This window comes from Grus americana, chromosome 20 (assembly GCF_028858705.1).
Source record: "Grus americana isolate bGruAme1 chromosome 20, bGruAme1.mat, whole genome shotgun sequence".
Taxonomy (NCBI): domain Eukaryota; kingdom Metazoa; phylum Chordata; class Aves; order Gruiformes; family Gruidae; genus Grus; species Grus americana.
The window spans coordinates 9,544,419-9,569,949 of NC_072871.1; the positions used below are offsets into that span (position 1 = coordinate 9,544,419).

General features: G+C 44.0%; 1 protein-coding gene across 12 annotated transcripts in view; it reads right to left on the minus strand.

The window, feature by feature from the left end:
* DAB2IP (DAB2 interacting protein) overlaps window positions 1-25,531 on the minus strand; it is a 245,549-nt gene that overhangs the window by 98,350 nt on the left and 121,668 nt on the right. For all 12 annotated transcript variants that reach the window (XR_008579993.1, XM_054848432.1, XM_054848425.1 and 9 more), the window contains one exon: window positions 22,522-22,640. Coding sequence is in view for 11 of the 12 variants with exons in the window: in XM_054848432.1 (XP_054704407.1) it covers window positions 22,522-22,640 (119 nt within the window). In the remaining variant the exon portion in view is untranslated. The remainder of the gene's footprint in view (window positions 1-22,521; window positions 22,641-25,531) is intronic.

The window sequence follows — 25,531 nt, forward strand, 5'->3', positions numbered from 1 at the left end:
TATCAGAAAGAAGCAAATAATGAAAATGAACAGTAAGAGGAATTCCTTTTTGTAAAGACAAGCGATAAACTATTCTCAAAACAGCTGCTTTAAAATTAACTAGAAAAGAAAAAAAATCCAAACCCAAAATACAGACAAGTCAAAAACACCCTGTGGTTTGGAGAAAAATGTCTTCATCGTCCTTTCCCTCGTGTCCCAAGCCAGCTAGAGCACAGTGAGGGAAAGCAAGTTGCTTTTCATTTCCTGAACACTTCTTAAACTATGGAAGATTCAAATTCATCATTCCAAACGTGGCTTCAGCCATTTCTCTGCCTCTTCTGTCCTGCTTCTCTCTAAGAACCTCAGTCTGCTGGAGCTTTGTTGCAGCCATTTTCCTTGTTTCAGAAAGTATTATTTTGAGGAATGCACTGCCCCACGTGCAGGAACCAAAGGGTTATTTTCACCCCCACACAAATAATGGCCAGTGAATTTCTTTAATTTACTGTAGCCTGAGATGGGATTTCAAAACGCGTCCGATCTTCCCAAGATCTTGTTCCCGTTCCCACTCCCTACCCCACCCTCTGCTCTTCAGAGTGATCCTTTGGGGCGGCTGAAACTGAAATCCATTTCCTTGCCAAAGAGTTTTCCTTTCCACCACCACCACTTCCACTGGTGCTCACGTGAGGCCCCTGGAGCGTGCTGCTGCTGGCACGCAGTCCCGCTTCGCAAACGTACCTTGCTTGACTGGGACTAAGAGTGGAAGAAATCTGCTTCGCATCAGTTTTTCTAAGTTTGGTTTGTGGGAAGGGTATTATTTCTTAGAGGATGAGTCTGTTTATTGGCTGGGGATATTTCTAGTGCATTTATTTTTTGTTGTTGTGAATTTGGATTAGAGGCATCTCCTTCCTCCTGACAGTTGCTGGCAGCATGCTGTAAAAATATGATTAATTAAAGTGTGACTATGAATCCACTCAGAGGCTTACACTTTTCCTCCTCTAACATTAGATAGAGAAAGGGCCATTTAACAAAGTTCAGATCTTGAAGCAGATGTCAAAGTACACTGCAGTTTAGCTCAGCACAGCTAGGAGGTTCAACCTTCAACATTTAAAAGCATTGAGCCCTTGGAGAGAAGAGACTTTGGCTTCTGCTCCAACCCCAAATAGAGAAATAAATAAATAAGAGATAAACAACCAAGCTATGCTCAAAAAGGACTTCAGCAGCACAGCAGAAATACACTGGTCACCTGAGGGGCTCCTTCTTAGCCTACGTGACATTTGTACCTTTGTAGGCAGTTCAACCACAGAATACACGCAGTCCTGTTGCACTGAGATTTTAGATTAAAACAACACATTCTGGCTCTTGCTCTGCGAGAAGCCACTGGAAATCCTGGAAGACCTTCAAAAATGAGCAGTATAGTACTTGAAAAAAAGATACAACTTTACTAAATTGAAAAATTTGAATTTCCTAACATGGACTTAAAAGGTACTACTGAATCTTTAATGACCGCAATATAGAGATGGCTCAATCTGAGAAGGGCTGAAGGTCTTCCTTTGAAGAAGTCAAACTTGAAAAAAAAATAAGAAGAATGTCTGCTACATTCCAAGGTCACAAAGGGTTTCATGCAACTCTGTATCCCTCCCGACTCTGACTTCCCAAATGATAGTCACTTGTTAATCCAGAGCACCTACTTGAAACCAAACATAATTAGCTGGGGAAAGGAAAAACATGCCAGACTAAAAAAGTATTTCTGTAACAAGAGGTTGCAAGGAGCAATGTGCTGCAGCTACAGATGGAAAATGGGCTATTTATTTATTTCAAGAGCACCGAATTCTTATTCATTAAATGTTACTTTCAAGCTTGACATGTTTTACGCTCTTTGGTATTCTACAGCCTTCTGAATGACTGATAGCTTGGAGGAAAGGATCAAGAACGGGAAGCACGGGCTTTGTTACTCAGCAGCATCCGTGGGGTCAGTTACTAGCCCACTTTTCCAAGCTAGCTGTCACACTATTTCCCGCATCCAGTGTCCTCTTCAGTCCCCACAGTCAGTTCCTCTGTCCGCACCACATTTCAGATCACCACCCACATACTCCACTAGTTTCTCTTGAACAATTTTCTCTTGAGAGCCTTAATGAACAGAACAAACCTCTAGTTTGCTGAATATTGTAGGAAGCGACCTGCTAGACAAAATGTCCCATTTTAACATGTCGGGGCCATGAGGAGTCTCCAGCACGCACAAGGCTCAGAGGTTTTAAAAATAGTGGCTGAGTTGTATGACACAGCCCAGCGCTGGTGCAAGCAATGCAAACCCGGGATCTAGAGACCAGCAACCCACCACGCTGTACCCGTGCTGCCTAAACCTCTGTTCCTGTCAAGCCTACAAACAAGTGTAACATGAAAGAAATAGCCATTTGCTTCTTAAAAAAAATAAATAAACCAATAATTCTCTGTTGTTAGGCAAGAACACAGGCTATAGTAAAGGGCCTGAACAGACAAACTGTTAGGCGAAGCCATAAATTTAGATGGTGCAAGACTAGGAATGTAAATTTAAAATGAAACATTTGAAGTTTGGGTGAGGGTAAAAAATGAATAAACTCTTCGAAAAGACAGTAATTATTAGAGATTATAAATCTTCATGCTGGTTTATGTGATTTCTATTGATGTTTTCTTTCTAATTCAGTTTTTATTCATTTTATTGCATGCAGATAAATTCTAGATAAGAGCATTGTGACATGCAGAAGGCTTAATCCAACAGAAACCCCCTAATATGCAATTTAAGGATCTCAGGTTCATTAACAATCCTGGGAACATCTTGTTTAATCTAGTTTATTTGCATGGAACTGAGTACCTCTGAGTGAGACAGGGTACAGCAGACACTGCCTGCCCTTTGGAGACACCATTTGGTGTGTCCACGCCGGGCACCCTGGGGGGATGGAGCTCCTTTCAAGGGCATTCTCCATCCTCTGTCCATTTACTGGGCAGGTAAAGACTGGCCAACACTAGAAAGGTCCGTTTTGCAGAGATTGCACCATGACCTGTCCTCTCTGCTGGCATTTTGATAAGAAAATAAAATTAATACCCAAACGCTATCCTTCTCATCAATACATCGATTCACCTACTGGCAGTTTCAATAATAAATTAGATCAATATGAATTATTGTGTGTGCAAACAGATGTCCAGTCACAATATGCTATGATCAGATCAGATGGGTGTTTCTTAGAAAAACAGTATTTATCCATATTTGGTAGAGAAGATGCATCTGCTCATCCAGAACCCAAAAGGGGTAAGTCTCCCAGTGAGGCTTGGACACTGTAACTGTTTTGTGGACTAAATCCGGAAAAGAATTGCTTTTACTCTGGGAAACAATTTCTTTTTCCTAGTTCTGTGCTCTATCCAACTGCTTCCTCTTCAATAGATCCAACTGTAAGAAAGCCTAAAACTTCCTTGAACTTTGTAGCTTTCAATCTATGGGCATGTGTCAGTATTTTATGGCCGTGAAAGACAACATCTGAGGCTTATACAGGAGAGCCCAAAGGGAAAAAACAAAGACCCGCACACCTAGCCAACATTTGCTAGAGAACAAAACAGTGCACCCAGGCTAGCATGCTCAAACGATATGCACCAACACATTCTCCCACTCTTCCCCCCCCAGCCCTCCCTTTCCCCCATAAATCTCCCTGCTCTCAGACCCTGATTGGGATCCTCAGCTGCTAATGGAAAGCAGAAGAGACCTGTTGGGTGGTTGACTCCTCCAGCACATCCTCAAGGACCGTGTCAGTCACAGGAGAGCTTTCACTGCTTCTCCAGGCAGCCAGCTCCAGACCGGCACATTGGCGTACGCAGGTAATTTCCTGATGCCTGGATGCCTGCACCTTCCCACCTTGTCCCACATTTATCTGTCAGTTATCCACCCTAAATTCTTTCACCTCCCCACTGTTGACTCCCTTTAAATACATGGTTATGAAATTCATCCTCTGTTATCTCTCAGCCGACCTAGATAACAGAACTGGCTGTGCTCCACACTTCGCTCAGCTTCTCAAAAACTTATTCAGAGAGAGATGTTTCCCAAACCAAACTCGATCCTGTCGAGGGGCTATGTTTAGATCACACATCAGGGCCTCGTCAGACGCCATCCCAAAGAGCATCCATCATGGCTTTATTCTACTTTGCTGCCTCCAATCTAGCTTGTTAACCATTCCCAAAAATGAGTATATTTTAATTACTGTTTTCTGAGAATTGGGATTATTTTCCTCCTAAATGTATTCGTCTGATTATCTCCAGGATGAAATTCATTTGGCTAATTACCATCCTTTTAATTTGTTTAAGACTATGTTTCTGTTTGCTGTGCTGTAACACCTCCCTGCTAGCTCTGCCTGCATGTATTCAGTGTCTCACAGACTCCCATTTTGGGGAACAAACAGAAGATTTCCATAAAAACACACACTGAACGAAGCCTTGCAGGCAGAGCTTGCGATCTCGCCTAAAATCCAACGTAAGAAACATCATTCAGATGTGCATGTTTATTGTTCATGTTTATTACTGGAAGTCCCGACCCTGTGCCCATTTGGGCCCTCCGGTATCACTTCCAATCTGTACGCGTAGTCCCAGCTATCCTCCTGTCAGCCACAATCTTTTCTAACATCTCATTCATGTGCCAAATCCCAACAGTTTTGTACCTAATGTCCAGCTTATTCTACCATTGTCTTATTACTACCCCGAAAGAGAGGTAGTCGAATTCCAATTTCATTATCAAGATCTCAATTCCAGTCAATGACGCACATGCTGGAAGAAACCTAATGTAATTTTATTAGTTTTCTAAACTCTCCTAATTAAAAAAATAATCTTCCATGGATAATGCAAATGAGACCAATGGAGACATTAAGAGAAATTTCAAATATTCTTAAGCCAATGGAAAAGCCTCCCAAGAGGAAAGGTCGTGGCACCTAATTAAATTACATACATAGACTTGAACTGCAGTAACACTAGAGAACATCCGATAGTTTGGGAAAAAACCCAGAGCTGTACACGATTCCTGCTACACGTGTGACACCGCTTGTCCTAGCTGCGTAGACACGAACCTTGCTCTCACTGGTACCGGAGCAAGGACCGTTCCCCTTGTAGTTTACGGGACATTTGGACGGCAGCTCAGGACGCTGCCGCTCGAGCCTGTGCCTGTGCCCCAGCACAGCCCCTGTGCCACCCACGTTTCTCCTCCATGCCAACATATTTCCGTCTTATTCAGAAAGCTGTTTGTCCCTTAATAGGGCACATTTTCCAACGAGCTTTGTTGTTCTGCAAATTATGGGCTATAAAGAATTAATGGCTGAATATAAATCAATTTAGTTCACTGAGAGAGTATGTGTTTTATGTGGCAGAGGTTTTCAAAGAAAAGTAATTAGTTGATTTGGCATTTTAATCTCCAGAAAAATAAAGAAGCTATTTTTCTGCTAAGAGGATGTGTTTGAACACATAAACATATGCTGTATTTTCTGAAACTATATTAAGAAATATTATTTATCGGCTAGATGTGGCATAGCTGATAGTTATTTCTATTGTCTCAAGAAGATTCTTTGTGATAAAGATTTCACCACAGAGACTGCATTGCACTTTCCAAAGTGCCTGACTAGAGGCTTTATGAGAAGCCGGCCGGGTCCCTTTCCCTCCCAGGTAGGTTGCTCCTAGGGACTGTGACAAGGAGATGAAACAAATGAGACGGAGGTCACCCATTCCGACCGGAGCTCGGCTGCAGACGGGGCAGCGGGTGCATCCAGCAGCTGTTGCACAACCTGCAGGAACCCCATCGGGGGGTCTGGGGTTCGCTTTGAACTAACAGGCGCTCACCCAGGACTGCGCGGCCGTCTCCTGGCTGCGGCTGCCACAGGTTCCTCCACGGCTGAACTAGGGACTGGCCATCCGGCCGCTTTCATACAGCAGCAAATACGTACCAAGGAAACAAAAATACTCTTCTGCTGCCTGCGTCTGAGGAACGGACAACCTCGTTCTACACTTGAGAGCCTGAAGGAGCTCAGACAGACCGTGCGGGATGATTCCGACTGACCGACCCACCTCCTGGGGACTATTGCATAAGGTGCCACTGCTTTGCAATTTGCTTTCCTCCATCGTTGGACCATGGATATCTCAAGCCAAAAGGCTGGTTTGTGCTTTGTGAGACAATAAGCCTGTCCCACTGGTGAGTCTCACCTGCCCTCTCTAATGTCCCTGTCATACAAAAGAAATTCCACCTTTCTCCATTTGTTGAATTTCACACATTAATACCCTGGGTGTGTTTAGCAGAGACAAACCAAAGCTACCTTGCAACTCATTTAAGTTTGCTTTCCCCCTACTCCTCACTAACGACTCATTTAACAGCAGCACAGCAATTAGAAAATCGATATTCCATTCAGACACGAACGTTTCGTCTAGAGCATTACTTAAGAAACGTCTCTTGCAGCCTCATCGTTGCCTGGACAAAGGATAAGGCAGAAAGGACACTCTGGCGTTCGGTTATCTGATTGATTTAAGATGATTTCTCTTCAGGCCCACGCGGTATTTGCAAAATGTTTCAGGCTGGGTATAGCCACTGTGGATATGACATTCTACTAATAAACACCTCTGCGCCAGGGAGCGTGCGTATAAATACAGTTGCAGAGAAATGCAAGCTTGCTTTATTGTTTAATATCATACCACCCACCTGAATAAAACAGAGCCTGACACATGTCATAAGGAATTACTCTAAGAATGCAAGGCCCTTAGGCGTTGAAGCCCCATTTGTATTCCAGCCGTATTAACCAAAAATAAAATAAATAAGTAACAATCACATCTTCTTTGCGATGAAAGGATTTTCCAGCCATTCAAGCGCTTACTACCTTGCTGTTACAAGCTCCCTCACTGGAAGCGCAAGGGCAGCAAAGGGGAAGAAAAGCAGAGACAAAGCGAACAGCAGAAATCGCAATGGAGGAATTACTCTGATTTGTGCAGGAAGAGTACAGCACTCGCCAGTACAGCCTTGCACACTCCCGCCCGCCCCCGGTCCGACGCAGCGCAGCAGCCCCGCCGTCTTCCCCGAATTCTATAATTAGTATCAGTGATTATTCAAGCAGGATTCAAAACACTGCCCATCTGCAGCGTCCGGGGTGGGAGCAGTCTGTTTTATTTTCACGTTATTTTAAATAAGAGCTGTAATTGCCAATTGTTGTTGTGGAAAAACCACTCCCTTGCAGGAGGATAAGCAAGGATGGTCAGGCACTACGTGGACTCAGGGAAAGTCACCACCTTTCCGAGTCATTAGAGAGAGTGGCAACAGCAAAAATTCCCTAAGCTCCGAGCTCCTTCCCATCTTCTCCAGAAAACTGAAAAGCAGATAGATGTGTTACTAAATTAAGTAGCAGGAATTCCTTTCGCAGGGAATACTAGTGATGAAAGCTGCACAACGCAGACTTCCCTAATCCATCCTCCATATTAATTCCCTGGTTTGTTTTTTTGTGTGTGTGGTGTGTAAGCCATAATTATGCAATCTCACAATTTACCATTGAGCAGATTCTCAGCTTGTTACAGCTCAGCAACAGACAGCAGCTTATGACCGTAACAAAAAGGCTAGATTTTTCTGCAAATTTACTGACATGGATAATGTGACCTCTTGTATCATGGAAAAGGGCAGTGCAAAGATGAGCTCCGGGAACAGGAGCCACTGCTGACAAAAATTCCTGGCAATGGACTTGGTTCTCTTTCTAGTTAATGCAAAATTAAGCTGATCGTGGGAGCGACCTGCAGAACCTTCACAACAGGTCTGTGATGAGGCTCCTATGAATTGGATGCCACGACACAGAAAAATTGGAGCTCTCTGACCTCAGCAGCAGCAGCACAACCAACTACACAGAGCTAGGCACTTGACTGAGATAAAACATTTTCCAGTGTTCTTTTTGATACAAATGGTAGATAAAATCACTGGACAGAATAGCCCATCTTAAGTAATCTTCACAAACTGCTGAATTTGATGATTTTTTTTTTTTTTTGGTCAGGTGATTAGTCACTCATAATCTTTCAACAAAAAATAATGAATTCTCAGTAGATTTTTCATGTGAGACAACATTAGTATAGTTTTTAAGGTTTACTAACAGTTGTAAACAGTGGTCAGATTACAGGAATAGCTGCAATGCCAGTTCACAATCTTTATTTGAGTTTACTAATCACTGTTTCAAACAGTTGGCCTCCCCTAATCTCCATAGAGATATACACTGGGTTTTAAAGATCTATATATGTTTAATTCAATTATAAGGATGAACATAGTTAGGAGGAGTCAATTGCTCCAACATATTTTACTGATACCAAACAGTGTTATTCTTTATGTACCAGATACCAACAGCACAAATCAAATTTAATCCTGCATTCTTTATGCACTGACATTTATAGAAAGAAAAAAAAAAAAAGAGGAAGAAAAGTGTCCAGAAAAACTACGCAGAGCTGAATGATGCTTTTTCAGCTTATTGGTGACAAGCTCTGTGGTTTTAATACATCACACAGGAGAATATAAAGGTACCAGAGATGCAAGTGATACAGCACTCATCCTATCCTGAAAACACTAACACGTTGCTCTAGCCTGTAACTTCTTGGAGTCAGGAGCAAGAATGTCACGTACTGATTTGAACAGAGTAGGATAACGGGCTGGGTGAAATCAGGGACTGTGGAATTATCTTACATGTTTAAGGGAATTTGATACTTCCAAAACCTTCAGACTTATGATTGAGTTGGTGGAATTATTTAAGCCAAGTCCTGTTTTGCATTTTAATTAAAAAAAATAATAAATAATCTAACCTGAGTCTCAGAACACCAAGGCCAGGACAGTTAGCCCAGGAAATTATTGACAACTCTTCAAACCACAGGTAGTGGTGTAGGACTAAAGCGATTAAGCGTCACCATTCGGTTGCCAGAAAGCAGCCGGGTGACCCGAGCCCAATTCTCAGCAGCGGGAGCCTAATCCTCCGAGAGCCGCCAGCCCCGCTCACAGTAACTGACCGTCCCCGGGGCACGCGTCGGCCGAAGGAGCGCTGGGCACAAACCAGCCTGGCTGCCGTTCGCGGGGTCTCTGCGGGGGGCTCAAGGCATGTTGTCCGGGAGGCAGAAGAGCTGCCATCACCACACATACTGTACCTGTTGGGAGGGCAGGGAGAGGAGATCCCCACGCTGTCAGTCAGAGCTACGTTCATACAGAGGATTTTTTTCATTTCTAAAGGTTGTTATTGGAAAATGTCACTATTCATTGCCGAGAGTTCCCGTGATGCAGTAACTCTCATTACACCTAAGCCCTCTCAGCACAAAATAGCCACACACTGATAACCTGAATATATTTGCTGCAGCTGCTGTTCCATAGACTGCACTCTTGTACAGTCAGGTTATTTTACATGCTTATTAGCCCCATTATTTTATAACTCATTCCTCTGTGTAATGCTGACTCTATATCACTTCATTTTAACAAAAGGATATGTTCCTCCGAGACAAGGAGGGATGAGGAGTCTCAGAGATGGAAAGGGAGGGTGGAGTAAAGGCAGCAGGTCGTGTTGTGCCGGGGCTGAGGAAGTGGCCGGCAACGTGGGGGCCCTGGAGCCCCTGTCCCCGTGGGGGCCCTGGAGCCTCTGTCTCTGTGGGGGCCCTGGAGCCCCTGTCCCCATGGAGGCCCTGGAGCCTCTGTCCCTGTGGGGGCCCTGGAGCCTCTGTCCCCGTGGGGGCCCTGGAGCCTCTGTCCCCTTGGAGCCTCTGTCCCCATGGGGGCCCTGGAGCCTCTGTCCCCGAGGGAGCCCTGGAGCCTCTGTCCCTGCTGCTGCTGCTCTTCCTGCTCCGTACGGTCCCCTCGGGGAGCTCTGCCCTGGACGGGTGCTCCCAGGAGAGCGGAGGCGGGAGGCAGCCTGCACCCTCCTGGGTGCCAGCCAGGAGCACTGTGCTCAGACGCAGCGCAGAGTCCCTCTGCTAGAGGCAGGGGGTTTGCTTGGGCCATGCCACTTCAGCATCTCTGAAACACCTGACACGTACAGCCACGGCACTGCACCAAGGTCGCCGACGCTCTTGCTGTCGGCCATCAGCACCATTCAGGCTGACGGCCTGACCGCCCTGGAGAGGGAAACGGTGCCGAGAGTTCACAGTCTTTGTGCTGCTGCACACACTGCTCCAACCAGCTATCCTTGTACCGCTCATTCAGTAACGCTACCTGCGGAAAAGTCTTCCAGCAGCCAGCCAGCCCGTTTTCTCCCTCCTCCTCCACCCCAGAATTTCTCTTAAAAGTCCCAAAAGTGCAGAATCTGGATGCTACCAAACTAACATCCTCATGTTTCTCATCTTTCAGTCTTCCTCAGTTGCAGCTCCCAGTTCCGCTAAGACACCCATCTTACGGATGCACAGAACATATATGCAAGCGCTTTCAAGAAACACAGATGTAGAAAAGGTGTCTCTTCCAACGGCGCACTAATGTACATGTACAATCCATTTACTAGGGAAAGCCTCAGGAAGTGATATAAACCATGGAAAACCATCTAAGAGGAGTCTCTTTAGCTGGAAAAGACAAGGAGAGACGACATGACAAATGTCCCCTTAGCAAATTATCAGCAAATAATGCATGGTAAAATAAGAAATAAACCATCTGTTTCTATTTACTGTTTTTTGCTAAAATGGCCAAGGAATAGATAATAAAGATGAAAGATAACTAACAATAGATTAAAAAATGATAGTGATATAAATTATGTATCATACGTCTCACTGTGTCTGCGGAACTCAATGATACAAGATGCAATTGAGAACAGAAACTTCATGCGACTCAAACAGGTTTATTATTTTTTAAGACAATGAAACTTTTTACTACATTACAGAGATAACCAAGCTCTTGAGACAGGGAATAAGCCAACTGGGAACCGGCAGCAGGCACTGGGCTCCTTGGGCCATTGCTCTGACGTGCTCTTGTCGTTCTGTTTTCTCACCCCCTGCTATTTAAATGTTTGCTCTAACTGAGGGGTACGAGGAGGCTCTGCCTGTTGGGTGAGAGGGTCGGAACGAAGGCTAATGAAGTGAGTGAGAGCCTCAACGTGAGTGACTTTGTCTGAGGAGGGTAAGACACCCTGACTGGGTTTATACAAAGAAAGAGCTTTAGATATAAAGGCATCAAGTAGGAAAACTTCTCTCAAGTGCATGTCAGAACAGGTACAAGAGGGCCATGGTAATGAAAAAAAGACAAATAATTCTTTGCCCTTTTCTTGCAGGTTTCACTCAAGGACCTGGAATTGCTTTATGAATACATATCACAGAAGCTGCCAACAGTCTTGGGAAGCAGCAATGTTACACAAAGATCGTAAGCCACATTTAAGAGATGAGAGTTAAAAAAAATCAAATGCAGAAGTCAGCTGATGATTTTTCCTAAGTTACATGTTCTGTTAGAACTTGTTAAAACAGAATCAAAATTATTCCCCGCTCTGTAGGGCTCAAATGTCTGTGTAAATGAAGCCAGGAGTAACTAGTTAAAGGAAGAAGGATTGAGGAGATTAATATTAGCTAGACTTACTTCCCTAGATGGCTCATAGAGCTTATAATAGAATAGGGATGCAGGAAAGCAATTAAAAGAACGAACTTAAATAAATCTCTAAGTGCTGAAGGTTTGCCAGCATAAACCTCTAAATTCTTCTGCAATGCAACTGGGCCCCTTCCTCTAGGGACTTTCTAACAACCTTTCAGACATCAGGATAATTATTGCAAAGTGTGACCCAGACTGTGGTTACTGGTGTAATCAAGAAAACCCCTGGAGGTTTCAACATCAGACACAATCTTACCAGTAAAGCAGACTTCCAACTGTTGGCTAACATTTTTGTAATGACTAAACTTAAAATTACATTCTCTGCAACTGGGCGATGCACCCAGAGAGGCTTCGCTATCCATTATGGATCTACCACAGCTGCAATCCCCAGAGAAGACGCATGGCAAAGAGCACACTCAAGGAGTTAGAAAGGGGAGAAGATAGATAGATAATGGATGGAGAGAGACGATACCGAAATGCTCTTATCGTAGGGCAGGATATGGCTAGTGAAGTGTTCCTGCTTTGGCAGACTGCGCACTGCCATTTCCTTGCAACATTTTCTAAGCAAAACTTGCTCCCCTGATGTTTCAACTCCTCAGATTGACCGAGTGTTTTATCTCTTTGGGAAGCTTAAAGACTGCAGTGGGTATGCTAGTTTCTGGTGCACAGGGAACTTCCACCGCTGGGATATAAATCCTTACTTGGTTCTAACATGCAATCTCCAATTTAAGCAAACGGGGAGTAAGGAAAGAAATGAAATACTAATTGCAATCCAAATTGCTCTGTCTTCTATCCACCCCCTGCCAACCCTCCTCCCTGCTCCCTAATCCATAAGGTCTGAGTGATGATTGGTGAATAATTAATTCTGGGTGAACTGGAGAGGTTTCATGCAGAGAGCCTCTGCAGATACGATATCCAGTGGAGGAAACGCATGGCTGGCATTCGGCGGTTCCCATCGGTACCCCTGGGTATCTGGCACTCACCAAGGCACTCCTGTGCACGCAGCCTGGTGTCACCCCACTGATTACACCTCATTGGTCAAACCCTCTATGCTCACCAACACAGACGCTGCACAAACACACACCTCCACGCTCACTTAGAGCATCACTAACAGGTACGGTGAAACGGCACCACATAGGCTAACCGTGAACAGTGCCAGGTCAGTGATTAAAACTATTACGGTATAGCATTAAAGCAACCATTTCAGCGTGTATCAAAAGAAATTTAAAATGCTGCAATGTGGTTTTTAAGCCATGCAAAACTGATCTGAAAGCGCAAAAGTTAAAATAAAAGAGAGCTTATAAACAGCCAAATTCTACACCTCAGTCTCCTCCACTGATTGAGAATGTGAGTGTGTAGGAGAAATGCTGCCCTGCGAATGTCTCTTCCCTTCACAACAGTCCTAAGCCGAACCTCAAGCAACTTGAACCGAGAGAAGATTCCAAAGCATCTGTGTCTCACCCTGTGCTGGTTACAGAATTGGTCTTTCCATGCCTGGAGGGAAATCCAGCGCGCAGTGCGATGGCTGAGCGGGTGGCAATACGGGAGGCACGTTACCCCTCGTCAGGGAAATGTCACATCCCGGCTCAGGAAGAGCTGCCCGGCAGCCTGGAGTCACGTCCCGACAGGACGGCGCTTGGCCATCGTTTGTGCCCGGGAGGATTATGCCCAGGCAGAGGATAAACAACAGATTCCAAGATGAGCTAATAGCAGCCCTCAGCCTTTCATTTCAATTCTCAGAAGCACGGCATTTTTAAAAAATTCTGTTCTCACAAAAAAAAATTTAAAATCTAAATCCTTCTCTCTCTCTCTCTCTGTGTATATACATATCATTTAAAGTGTTACGATATAGCAACAAACACATCCATAATGGAACAAATCTCCCCACACAGCCAGGAGAGCAAAATATTAATTATTCAAGGTACATCCAACAGAGTTATGTAAATCATTTGGTAACTACCGCAGGACTACTTTCCAGAGGGACTCCGACGGGGAAGAAGCACTGAATGCTTCAAATCGGGGATGTGTGTAATCTCTCACATACCAGCCACGGAGCATGGGGGTTATTGTATAGGGTCGGCAAAATCCCAGAGACATTTGTAAATGGGAGCAAAGGGGACAGTCTGATATAATACCTATGGCTTTATAATTACTAATACATTTACATCATTTTGTGAATGAATGCCACCCTCCTGCACGCTATCAATCATGTACAATGCATGCCACATCCCTTTCTCATATAATTACTTATATAACACGTAGATTAAAGCTAAATTCATAATTCTGGCTTTCATTCAAATCAGTTAAGTATTTTTAAACAAATTATGTTTTAATTCCAGCTGCAATGCACTGGTTTAATTCAATTAAAATCAGTTCTTCCTTCTTTGCATCACACCTGACCTGAATTTTGCTGAAGAGAACCTAAGCGAGACATTCTGTAATTGTACTGAAAATTAAAATTATAAACACTGCCAACCAGATAAACAAGATCATAATATCAATATCATAAGAAGATAGCCATATGTGAATGACCGACTTGAAATCTCCCTAATAATCATTTAAGAAGCTCCAAATCATAAGGTATTACTGAAGAGTATGGTAGGGAGGAAGGACAGAGGAGCATATTTTTCCTCAGTCTGTTTTTTTCTTCCCTCCCAGCTGATGGATGAACTTGACATAGTTATTTTATATTCACAAGTCTTGAACATCATTATATGCAGCGCTCTGCACAACTAACTGCCAGCAGTGAGCTCAACGCACAGGCTGCCTCCAGCTACAATCCACGGATTTCTGTGCACGACCACTGCAATATGAAATTGGATAACAAGATATACATGTCAAACATCTGCAGCCGCCAGCGCTCTGAGCAAAGGCTGGGAAACCTTGCCCACCTCGGTAGTTACATGTTCACTTACAACTCTGTCGTTGCCCCTCACACAGACTTTGCAATCGAGGTTTTGCAGAGTTTCAATAAAGAACAGAGCGAAACTTGGTTTTAAACGTTTCCTCCTTCCAAGAGAGAAAGACATTTAATTGCCAGTACTAATTGCCAATAGAAATGAGAGAGTAGAGGACAGAACAATTTGATCCATCAAGCGATGTACCTCTCCTACGAGATGGGAAATTCTGCTTTGAAAGGTGGCAAACTGAGGCAGATGCCGCGTGGATACCCCTGCCCCGTGCCTGCACAGCGCTCGGGGCAGAAACTGGGCGTTCAGTTTGACATTATAGCTCATCAAACGCAACTGCACACTGCGCTGAAAGGAAAAGCCCTTTTCCTGCCATCCTCCCATTGCTCTGGGGTCACAGGAGTTGGTTCAGTGCCCCAACCAAACAGAAAATCACCCCCCTAAATAATAATTTCCCATTGAATCAACTTGCTCGCCTTCCTAAGATTGCGTGATGACTGGATCTGCTGCAAGGGGAACACGTGGCCAGGAGACAGCAGGCTGGGGAAAGCGAGACTGTTCTTCTTCGTTTACAAGTAATGTTTTCATCATGAGCAGTTTTCATTGTGTGCCAGAATGCTTAAGCCCGGGATAGAAGTCTCTTAGTTTTTATTGTAAACAAATAATAATTAAAAAAAGCAAACAGAAGAGTCTAGAACTAACAGAAAGCATCTTCTGGTATAAGAGCTATAGTAATGGCATTTTCCTTCTCTTTTTTTTTCTTTGAGTTTATTGACATGAAGAGTAATGCTAATGTAATTGCACTGAAATTCATGCACATGAAAATCTCACCAGGGCAAAGTCAGAATAAATGGTCTGTTTGGAAACAAAATGTTAACGCAACGGAGTAGCAGTATCCGTCTTCGATCTGAAGAATATCAAGACACCATCAGCCACAATGCAACTGAACTGTCACCCTCGCTTTGCTGAAAGGATACGAACAGAACTATCTGCTTGTAACCCTGGGGTGTACACTGATGCACCACAACATCGCGTCTGCCAGGCAATGGCCAAATGAGTCAATAATATGTATTCAGACTGTGAGAACAGTAAAATGAAAGAAAGCCTCCTTCTATCCATTAATCAACCTGATCTTCCGCTGCAGAAACAATGCCTTCCGATTGTCGGCATTTACCAAACATTCTTCAAATGCTAACCATCTGCAGCTGTAATACAATGCTTTGATTACAAACGTCAAAAAGATAGAGCATAAAATTAACTTCTCCTTATTTAGTAGGTTTAGAGAAATGTGGCTTCACGCTACACTAATTCAGTGCCCTCAGTATGAAAACTCCCCATTATGATGTCTCGTCAAATTAGAGCCAACGATACAACGATGTCATCTCTATCCTCACACAACACTATATTTTGTAATTAAGCAGGACAGTGAAACAATGGCCTTGCTTATAGAGAAAAGGTCAGGAATGCAAAACATATTTTTGCAAGCTAATTGTAAGATGCATGAAGCCAATTATCCCAGTAGCGCTGCATATGCCTAAGCAGGAAGGATTTTATAATTTTGCTACATGACTCCAAGTGGAGTCAAAGCGCGAGCTGTACCCTGTGGGGCACTGTGCTGTTTGTTTGGACTGTTAGGAAACCGGGAAGTGCAGAAACGTGGAGAAGGCTATTAAAATAATTCCAGCCTCTTAGCCCTTCCCTTGACATTCTACTGTGGCTTGAAACATTTCTAGGAATGAATATACAGTCTTTTACTGAGAGGTATTAGAGACAACCTCCCTGGTCAATTAGGAAGTATTTGAATATGTAGGATAAGGGAAAGTGTTTATATATTTCTTTGAGAACGTCGAATACATTTACCTCAGGTAGCCTCAGATGCAAATCACAGATTCACATGCATGTGCAAAATCCTGAACAAATATATATATGTGAATAACAAACTCCAGTTTAACAGGAGAAATAGTTGAGACCTTGCTGTTGCCTTGGCAGAAGCTGAAAGGCACCCCATTGTTGTCATCCGTCTCTGCCCCTCTCGGGGTTATGAAATGGCTTTAGCCACGAGGATCAGCATATTGCTGAACGGGGCATTATAACAAATATTTCTATATGCACGGGCCGGTGCAATTGATCTGCACCCTTCCAGACTTACCAGGAGCCCTACTTCCCGTAGTCAAGAAAATGGAATGCAAAGAGCGCTGACCAGGGAAGGGCTTGAGCTTTGCCGAGCCTCCGTGGTCAGCGCCGGGGCTGCCGTGCTCCAGGGGCTGAACCCGCCGGTTCCAGCCTGGTTTTCACCATGCTCCAGCTCTAACCGCCCTGCCATCATCAGGCTGACGCCAAAGGGGAATAAATGCCACTCTTAACACAAAGGAAACCTGAACCACCTGTATAAGGGAACTGTACGTTATTTTTACAAAGCAGAGTATTAGTCTGTCTTCCTTATAAAGGATATTTTTTTTCAATGCCTCCCAAAAAACCCCTCCAAACTCTCCTCTTTCCATTAAGAGCATTATCCTTTTAAAAATAAATTTGAGTACCAGTTTCTAAACTTCCTAATACCATGAGAAGAAGATGAGGAACGTAACAGTTTCTGGGGAGAACCGGTAATTTCCTCTCACATCTTTCCTTCAAAGCAGTTCTCTCTGATTTTACTCTAGCCTCCTAACACAGCCATTAATTAGAGATCAGTAATTAACTTTCTGGTTGAAGAAATATTTTGCAAAGGAACCCCATTAAAAGGCTGATTTGCATATTCCAGGACAGAGTAGCCTTGATATAAATGCAGGTACTATATGAGGCTAGTCTCAATCCTGAGACTGTCATTGCATCCTTAAGCCACCTCCACGTGTTCCCTGACCGCGGGGTGCAGCGGGGAGAGGCATCACCCACCCCACGAGAAAGCCGACATCGTTACCTGCTGGATGCTCCCGTTCCTGCCTTTGCAAGACGTTCTATTTTGCATTTCAGTTATTGTTGGCGGTGCCGAATGGTTTCCTTATACAAACTCAGCAGTGTTTCCTCAAAATATTTTCATTATGATGAAAACCAGAGGCCCTGCACCGTACTTAACATGCCGTTAGTGTCACCCTTCACATGCACCTACTATTATAAGTCTTCCTACTTAGAAAGCTTCGCTGGCTAACGCCAGTTCAGTAAGGAGGCAGAAGAGAAAGCAAGCTCCCCAGCACTTGTTCACGCAGGTCTGAAAGCCCTTCATGTGCTCTGGGGTCTGCCAGCGTCCCAGTTCTGCTGGATGAGTCATTCCTCTGTCCAAAGGAAACAGTGACTTCTTCAGCCCTTGTAATGCAGCACTCCCCATGTTCTCATCAAACTTAACCAATTTCATCATGCCTAAAAATATTCGGCATATCAAGTTTGTGGGGAATAAACAAATGATAATTAGATCTAAAAAGAATTCACAAACTAAGTTTACTGTAAGAGTACAGATGTTCCTAAGTTATTGATGCTCTCCTATTGCATCAAAATGAGCTTTATGAACATTTGAAAGCCCACACAGCGGACTGCATTAGCACTAACTTAGGAACTAAATGCACTGCAGTACATGACCTGTACACCTCCTCTCCCCTCTGTGGGTTATAAGCAAAAATTTCTGATGGGATTAAAAATAAAAGTAGTTTAACGAGGAAGTAGCAGTAGTGCAAGTCGTTGCTGTTATTAATGCACGGCTGTACCCCTTCCAAGGCTGAGGCTCATTTAACAATCAACCATATGCTCAGGCTTTTGTAGTGCCAAGAACAAGCTTAAATAGAATGTTATCTTCTGGAATTATGAAAAAACCCTTGCAAAATAATCACAAATGTTAGCAATTGAGAGTCCTTTAGGATTAAATGAATTCTAGGTGCACTGAGGTGTCCCTAGGAATGATCAATTTGAGATTACATCAGAATATGGAGTTACACAGAGTACCCATCTTCCTCCAAATCAAGAAAGTCTGAAGGTATTAGTCCCACAAAGTGATACTGTAAAATCATGGCAGCTTTTGCCAGTTCCAGAGGAGTTGGGACCAAGTTCACGAATTTAGATTTAAAAAACCCCAAACAACGCCCATATAAACCTAGTTTTTAAATTCCTGACAGTCAGAAATTCTTTTTAAAAGAATGAAGCGACAGTGGTGACTGAAAAGGTCACTACCACAAGACAACAATCAGAAACCCACTAACAACAGTAATTAACAACTGCAGCAGAATAACCTTCTCCCAGTTCTCTGGCTCTACTCCTGTGCCCAAAGTCCAACCCAGAAACTTTCTACAAATTTTGCAGGAGAAATGTGGGTCCAATTAAGAAAAATCCATCTGCCAAATGCTTGATTTGTGGCTCATTCCAGAGAGGCTGCTACAAAGACAAACATTCAGCGCTCCATGATAAAAACTTTGTTAGCTGCTGTAATAAATCAGGATGTAGGAGACATCGTTAGCAAAAAGCCACTTTAACGGAACCCTTTTTAGCTCTAACAAGCAATCTGACCAGCCAACAAATTGAAAGGAGCGCTCGTCCCACAATCCTCCTGTAAACCTCACATTTATATAAACTGATTGTACCAGATTAATGCACCTCTCCTGCCGAATACCAGTTATACTTGGTCTGATTTTCCTTCTCTAATTCACAATCAATAATTTTATTACTATTACTGTAACAAGACTCCTAGAAAAAAATCCGTATGCGAAAGACTAGCAAAATTTGGCCAGCTACTCCAATTGAACCCCATGGTAATTTACTGAAGTTAGCGTAAACCCCTCATTCCACCTTTTTTCAAACAAAAGGTCTCACCTCAGTCAACGTAAAATCCAGTACTATGAGAAACAAGCATGCTTCTCCTACAAACATAAGCTCTGCTTGACTATAATCAGTGGTTTTTTCCTAACACACCACTTTGAGCAATTCCTCAGATGTTCTCTGTAGAGAAAAAATGGTTGGCCAAGGTTTTACTAAACCAGAAAACTCTGAGTTTTCTTAGTTGCTCCAAACATACGCGCACAGGCCATGGCAGAACTGCAAACAGCTGCCTGGCAATGGGCACAGGACCCTGGTCGATGGCACATCAACCCGACAGAGAACCCCCCGACGCTCTGCAGAGGTGTCAGCTCCTCCCCAGGACGCCGTAACCACGCTTTGTACGAGCAGCTCTGCAAAACTCCACCGGAAACCTGGCCGGCCTCTTTGTGCCAATGCAAGGTAGGAAAACCAGGCACTACGGGCGCAAAATTAACACGGCGATTCTGAACCGACGCCAGTGAGACATTCGGTGACTTTTCCAATGTTTAACGGTACTTCCTCGCTTTCCTTTGTTATAAAACTCACACTGGACAAATTTCTCACTATTGTACGAGGTAATAATTTTCCATTTTAAATATACGTGATGTATTTAAATGCATGTATTAATCAAACACAGGATAAAAAGCATAGATATGTCTGTTTATATTCTCTTCTCTGCTCTGCATACACGACACGACCACCCGTCTGTACATGTATGTGCACATTTCATATACTCATACACATCTGCCATACATAGCAGGGTAAACAGGACATGCAAGAAAAGGAAAAATAAAGAATCTAAGAGGCATGACACAGTACCAATTTAGATACACAGAAGCCAAGTAACGGAATCATTTATGATCTACTATAGCTCAATATTTCAACCTGGAGTGCTTTGACTGCATTTATTGCACTATTCATTCCTGCTATGGCATCTCCTGCAAAAATTCTACAAAGCTCCAGAACACAACGCTGTTATAATGGTTACTTCCATGAGCAAAGGAGCGGTTCACGAACAATCAGCTCGGATACAAGATGGAGTCAAGAATCAAATATTTAAGAGGCAAATATTCCGACACCAGATGCTTCTTTGAAACAGGTCTTGGATTTCAAGACAGACAAGGAAGCACAGCAGAAAATGCACGAGAGTGATCTAAGAGACTCGAGCCCTTTCATATACAGCAGTGAGTTCATTGTGCATTTTAGCAGACGTGGATGGGAACATTCAGGAAGATAAAATTATCCTCCGTAACCAAAACCTCAATGCATGACTGAGAAGCCCAGCTGCTGCTTTTCTTCCACCTCTGCCAGAGCACCAGTACCTAAGGCCAAGATCTTCTGCAGGAGGCTGCTTGCTTACAGTACAGATCTCACACTACTACGAAAGCCAGGGGACGAAAAGCTTGCCGTCAAAAGCTACCTACCGTCAGACAGTTTCCTCCAGATCAGGGCACGTCTATGTATCATAGATGAAGTGTATTTATGAGGGATACCTGCCTAATGGAAGCCTCTCGTTTTCAGTTCCTAAATACTCATAGAAGCAAAACCTTGGGTTTTATTCAAGACTGCCAAACGCTACCTCTCCTCTAACCCAGCCTTTAAGCTCCACACTGAAAACGCACCACAGCCACGCACTGAATCTCTTTAAAGGAAAGTTGCAGTAAATCTGGCGCTGTCTGAAAGGACGCTGCCCAGCAAGCTCCAGGGCTCTTGGGTGGGAGGGCAGGGGAATTACACAGCTTCGTTTGGGAAGAGGACTTTGGCTGCAGGGCTGGCCGAAACAGTTAATTCCCATGTCCTGGACTGTCAGTTCACAGAAAGAAACAAATCTCATCTAGGTGGAAAGAAAACATTGTCTAATTTGCCTGTTCTTTGAGCAAAGCAGCAGCACTGTAGGCAGATTCCTGGCCGCCCGGCTACACTCGCTTCTCTTCCATATGGAACACAGTGCCCTACTTCGAGCGTTTGTGAAAACTGCAGCACAGGAATCAAATCAACTCTGTCTTCCCAGATAGTAACCCCTGAAATATGACTCTGCACTGACCAGCACAATCCTTTTATTTGCAGAATCCAGAGGGAAAAAGCTTAGGAGGCTGTAATAGGTCAGGTAAGGAAAAATCCAGATTGACAATTGTCATTTGCGGGCTTCAGAAATTCATGGCCCCTCCAATGAACGAGCAAGTATAGCTAAAACAAAGTAAAAGTTGTCATTGCTTTTAAAAGTGAAGCATTTACTCAATGGACTCTAAAGTACCGTCTTGATATTTTAAAATGCCACTGCTACAAAATGGTTACATCGGTGTATGTCCAATTTGGCGTATTTTTCAGACACAGACTTTTCTTGGCACTTCAGTACTTCTGTGTCATTCCCCAAAATGATTCACATAAGGTTGAAAGATCTTCCTTTTGGAAGCAAACCACTAGATTGTTTCTGTGGTTTGTAATGGAGTCTGGCTTACCCAACCACGACCTTGATCTGCATGTGAATTTACACATAAATTTACCTAGAATGCGTGTCCGTCTCATGCGCACGCTGACAGAAGTCTACCCGTCCATCCATACATACAAACCCACTAAAGGGCTACTTTACTTTCTAACTGAGCTGAAGAATAAAACCGAGGTCTCATTTCCCCTGTATTTTGCTTGCCATTTGCTCCAGTACTGGCCATCCCACGTTAAATGCCTCCTCTGATCCATCTGCACATTCCCTGCAACGCATCCCTCCTGGACCGAAAGATCCTGTCATGGCTCAGACAGAAAAAGCAGCTTCGGCCACACGCCGAGAATCCATCTCAGTATCGTGACAGCAATCAACGGCTGTGCTGAAGATGTACGCGTGTGGAAGGGGGAGAGGGGATTTGGGGAGATTACGGTGGTTACCGTCCTATGTTACTGTGCATACAACACGTAACCCAGTAATGTTCAGTGCAGTCCAGCGTGCGAGCATCCCTCCCTCCCTCTCTCCCCCACATCAGTCGGCTTTGGCTGCTGCATCTATGTGCTATTTATATGCTGGTGCATCAACTTAGGATTTATTGGGGGAAAGAAAGCAGAGCAGTCGGGCTTCTCTGTACACGTTGTTTAACCTAAAAAGGGAGGGCTTGCACTGTATACTCGCCGACAGATTAAAATTACCCCTCTTGCAATTAAGCGAGTCTACTTCTATCACAGATGTGGCCCTCGCTCTGAATAAGATAAGCAAGATATTAACACTGAATAAGATAAGCGAGATATTAACAAGACTGGAAAAATCGATATCCCCATTCTCTCTCACACACCCTCCTCCCCACCCTCCGAGAACCGTCCCCTTACCTTTCATTGTCCACACTCCTGAAGCCAGGTAAAATGTGCCGGAAGCTGCTGTTCCTGTCGAGCTTCGGTTGGCTCTTTGTCCTTTTGATGGAGCCCTTAAGCCGACGGCTGAGGAACCCCTGTGGGGTGAGACAAGAATACTAAATTACAACAAAAAAGGGAGAAAGAGAGCGCGAGCCCTGAACCTGCTCTCTTGCACCGAGCGCAGCCAGGCAAATTGTCCTCTCCCGCTCCCTTCATGTGCGGCTGCCGGCAGTGCCGCTCCTCGCCGCCAGCCCGGCTCCCCAGCTCGCAGCCAACATCTGCTCCCAGCGCTCGCCGAGGCCAGGGCGCTGCGTCGGCGCGAGACTCCCCGAAGCCTCCGTTGCCCTGGCAACCATCAGCTCACATAAAAATACTGTCTGAAAGACAAGACTAGCACATTGCAACTCCTGACGAGAGGAGCGGCTGCGACGCGGGGCTCCGGCTGGCCCGGCCGGGCTGGCAGCATCCGCTCGCCGGCACGGGGACCTGACACCACCCCATCACCAGCGACCAGGAGACGGGCGAGGACTTCATTACCCGATCGAAACCCCCCAGATTTTCAGCCATGGCTGCCAGCATTGGGCTCAGGTGTTTTAGCTACACGTAAAGATAGCCCATCAGGCGTGCACACACGTATGGACTTGGCAGCTATAGGCACTACCTTTACAGAAGAAAGGGACCCTTGCACTGAACGTACAGCGCCTTCTTCGCCGCCGTGCCTCCTCCCTCATGGAACATAAGTCACGGCTCCTGTAGTGCTCCACGGCAAAGCCAGCACTAAATGTTTTAATAGCAAAGCTTCTAATGTGTTATTTGCTTATTGTTAGGAGTTAATGTTCTACATAATCTGAACATTACATTTAATCTCTTGGCTAAATAAGGCAATAAAAGTACAATACTACTGTGGTGTCCAGCATTTACAGCGTATGAGAATAATCTTAGTGGGTCAAGCACGTTAGCTGGAGAAAGTCGGGTAGCATTTTAAAGAGAAAGCAGGATTTTGGGGTGCAGCCTAAAGAAATGTTCCTTTTACACACCCTCGTAGCAAAGAAATAAATTAGCTAGGTACAAACAACCTGGCAAATCCCTGCACAACCTGAGGTTCTGCACACGCTGCTTCCCTTCCCCATCCCCAGGGAAGGGGGTGAGATATCCACGGGATCAAGCACAGATTTTGACATGCATGAGGAAAGAAAGGTGAGAAGAACGGGTATCTTTGCACTGGGTCCTACACCAGCATCCCAGATGCACCCACGGAGCACTCCTCCACTCCAGGCGTGAGCCTCAGTAGTTTCTCCAGTCAACCTTAAGGAATGGATATAGGTCATGTAGCCCTTAGCAGCTCCCTTTTATAAATTAATACCCTTTATATGTCTTGCAGGAAGATAATCACAGTCTAACTTATGTGTAGCCTGTGATTTGTTCTTGCTATTTAAACACTCCCTCCCCACCTAGGATATTCATGGGTCACATTCTGTCTTTCTCAGGTTGCAAAATTCCCTGGGGCAGTCTGTGCCGCTCTTGTTATGGAAGTGACTTTCCTGTTTGTAAGTGCATCAAGAATTTGAACCATCTAGATAACCAAAGGTGTTTCACATTTATTAAGTGCCACTTTACTTACAAACGAGGTATGTAACATGCATTCATGTGAACTGAATATTTCTCCGGGAGCTATTTGCGTGATTGAAATAGCATGGTGTATATAACACAGGACATCAGGTTATTAAAAAGCCAACACATAGGATAACAAAGGTCTTATCAAAAGATTTCTGTCCAGGAGAATTTTTGAGAATTTTTATAGTATAGAGAAACATGACTGTGAAACAGGGAATTTGAGGATTTGCATTATCTAGAACATTACTAAGATATTTCCCTTGGTACTCAGACATCAGCCAGCCTCATACTTATGATATCAACATGATTATCAGCCTCATACTCATCATATCAACTCTTCATGCTCTTGTTCTTCTGGCTAGATCAGGCCTCTGGTTGCCTGCTATGGAGACTGGCCAATATTTGCTGTGAAGGAAAAGATCAAAAATGTGCAACCGGCCAATCGTGCAGTATTTCCTGAAACGCCACTGGTGAGCAGGTTTTGCCCATAAGCAAGAGATTGGACTTGCTTTATCACTGCCAGCCTAGCCACAAGGATCTCATCATATCATCCAGCCACTTCTTCAAGTCCAGGAATAGCTTTGCACTCTGGACAGGGAATTGATAAGGGAAAAACCAAATACTTTCTGCGGCAAATGATCACAGCTTTCTTTCTTTCACTACCTTGTATTTCACATCTCAACAACTGTTAGATGATTCGTGCAGGATTTGGAAATTAGAATTTAGGGTTGCAGTAAGACATTACTTTCCTTCTGTTTCCCATTGTTTTTACATTCACTGCTAGCAGAAGGAGATCACACTGTGCCATTTTCAGTTTTCATTGCTAGCTTCCTTGGGAGAATGATATGTCAGAGATTTTAACGCTGATAAATTATGCTGCTATAGCAATACTTTGCACCTCCATAGTGTGTGCCAGAGATCAGAAAGTCTAATGTGTGAATTACTACGTTCTGTAATTTTTAGATGGGGTAAGAAAAAAAAAGAGAGAGGAGTTGGTCTCCACAAACACAAGAGAGAGACAATCCGACCTGGGGTGTGACCGCCATGCTTCCCTGGTGAGATCATAAGAACATCATCCATTTCTTCTTCATTTATGACTTTAAACAACATTTGATTCTGATCTCCAGACAAGTGAGGCTAATCCTACCCTATGAACACTGCCTACTCCTCTAGCCTTTCTGCATTCTTGTGAGTTCTAGTAATTAAAGTGTTGCCCTTTATATTACATGTTCTTTATATGCTTTTAAGTTTATATTGAGAGCTGTCTAGGGCAGAATTGTTTCTTCCTATGTGTGGGCAGCATTTACCACCAGTAAAAATATCTTAGAAAAGATGAAACTAATAACTTAGGAAGGTTTCATTCAGAAGAAGT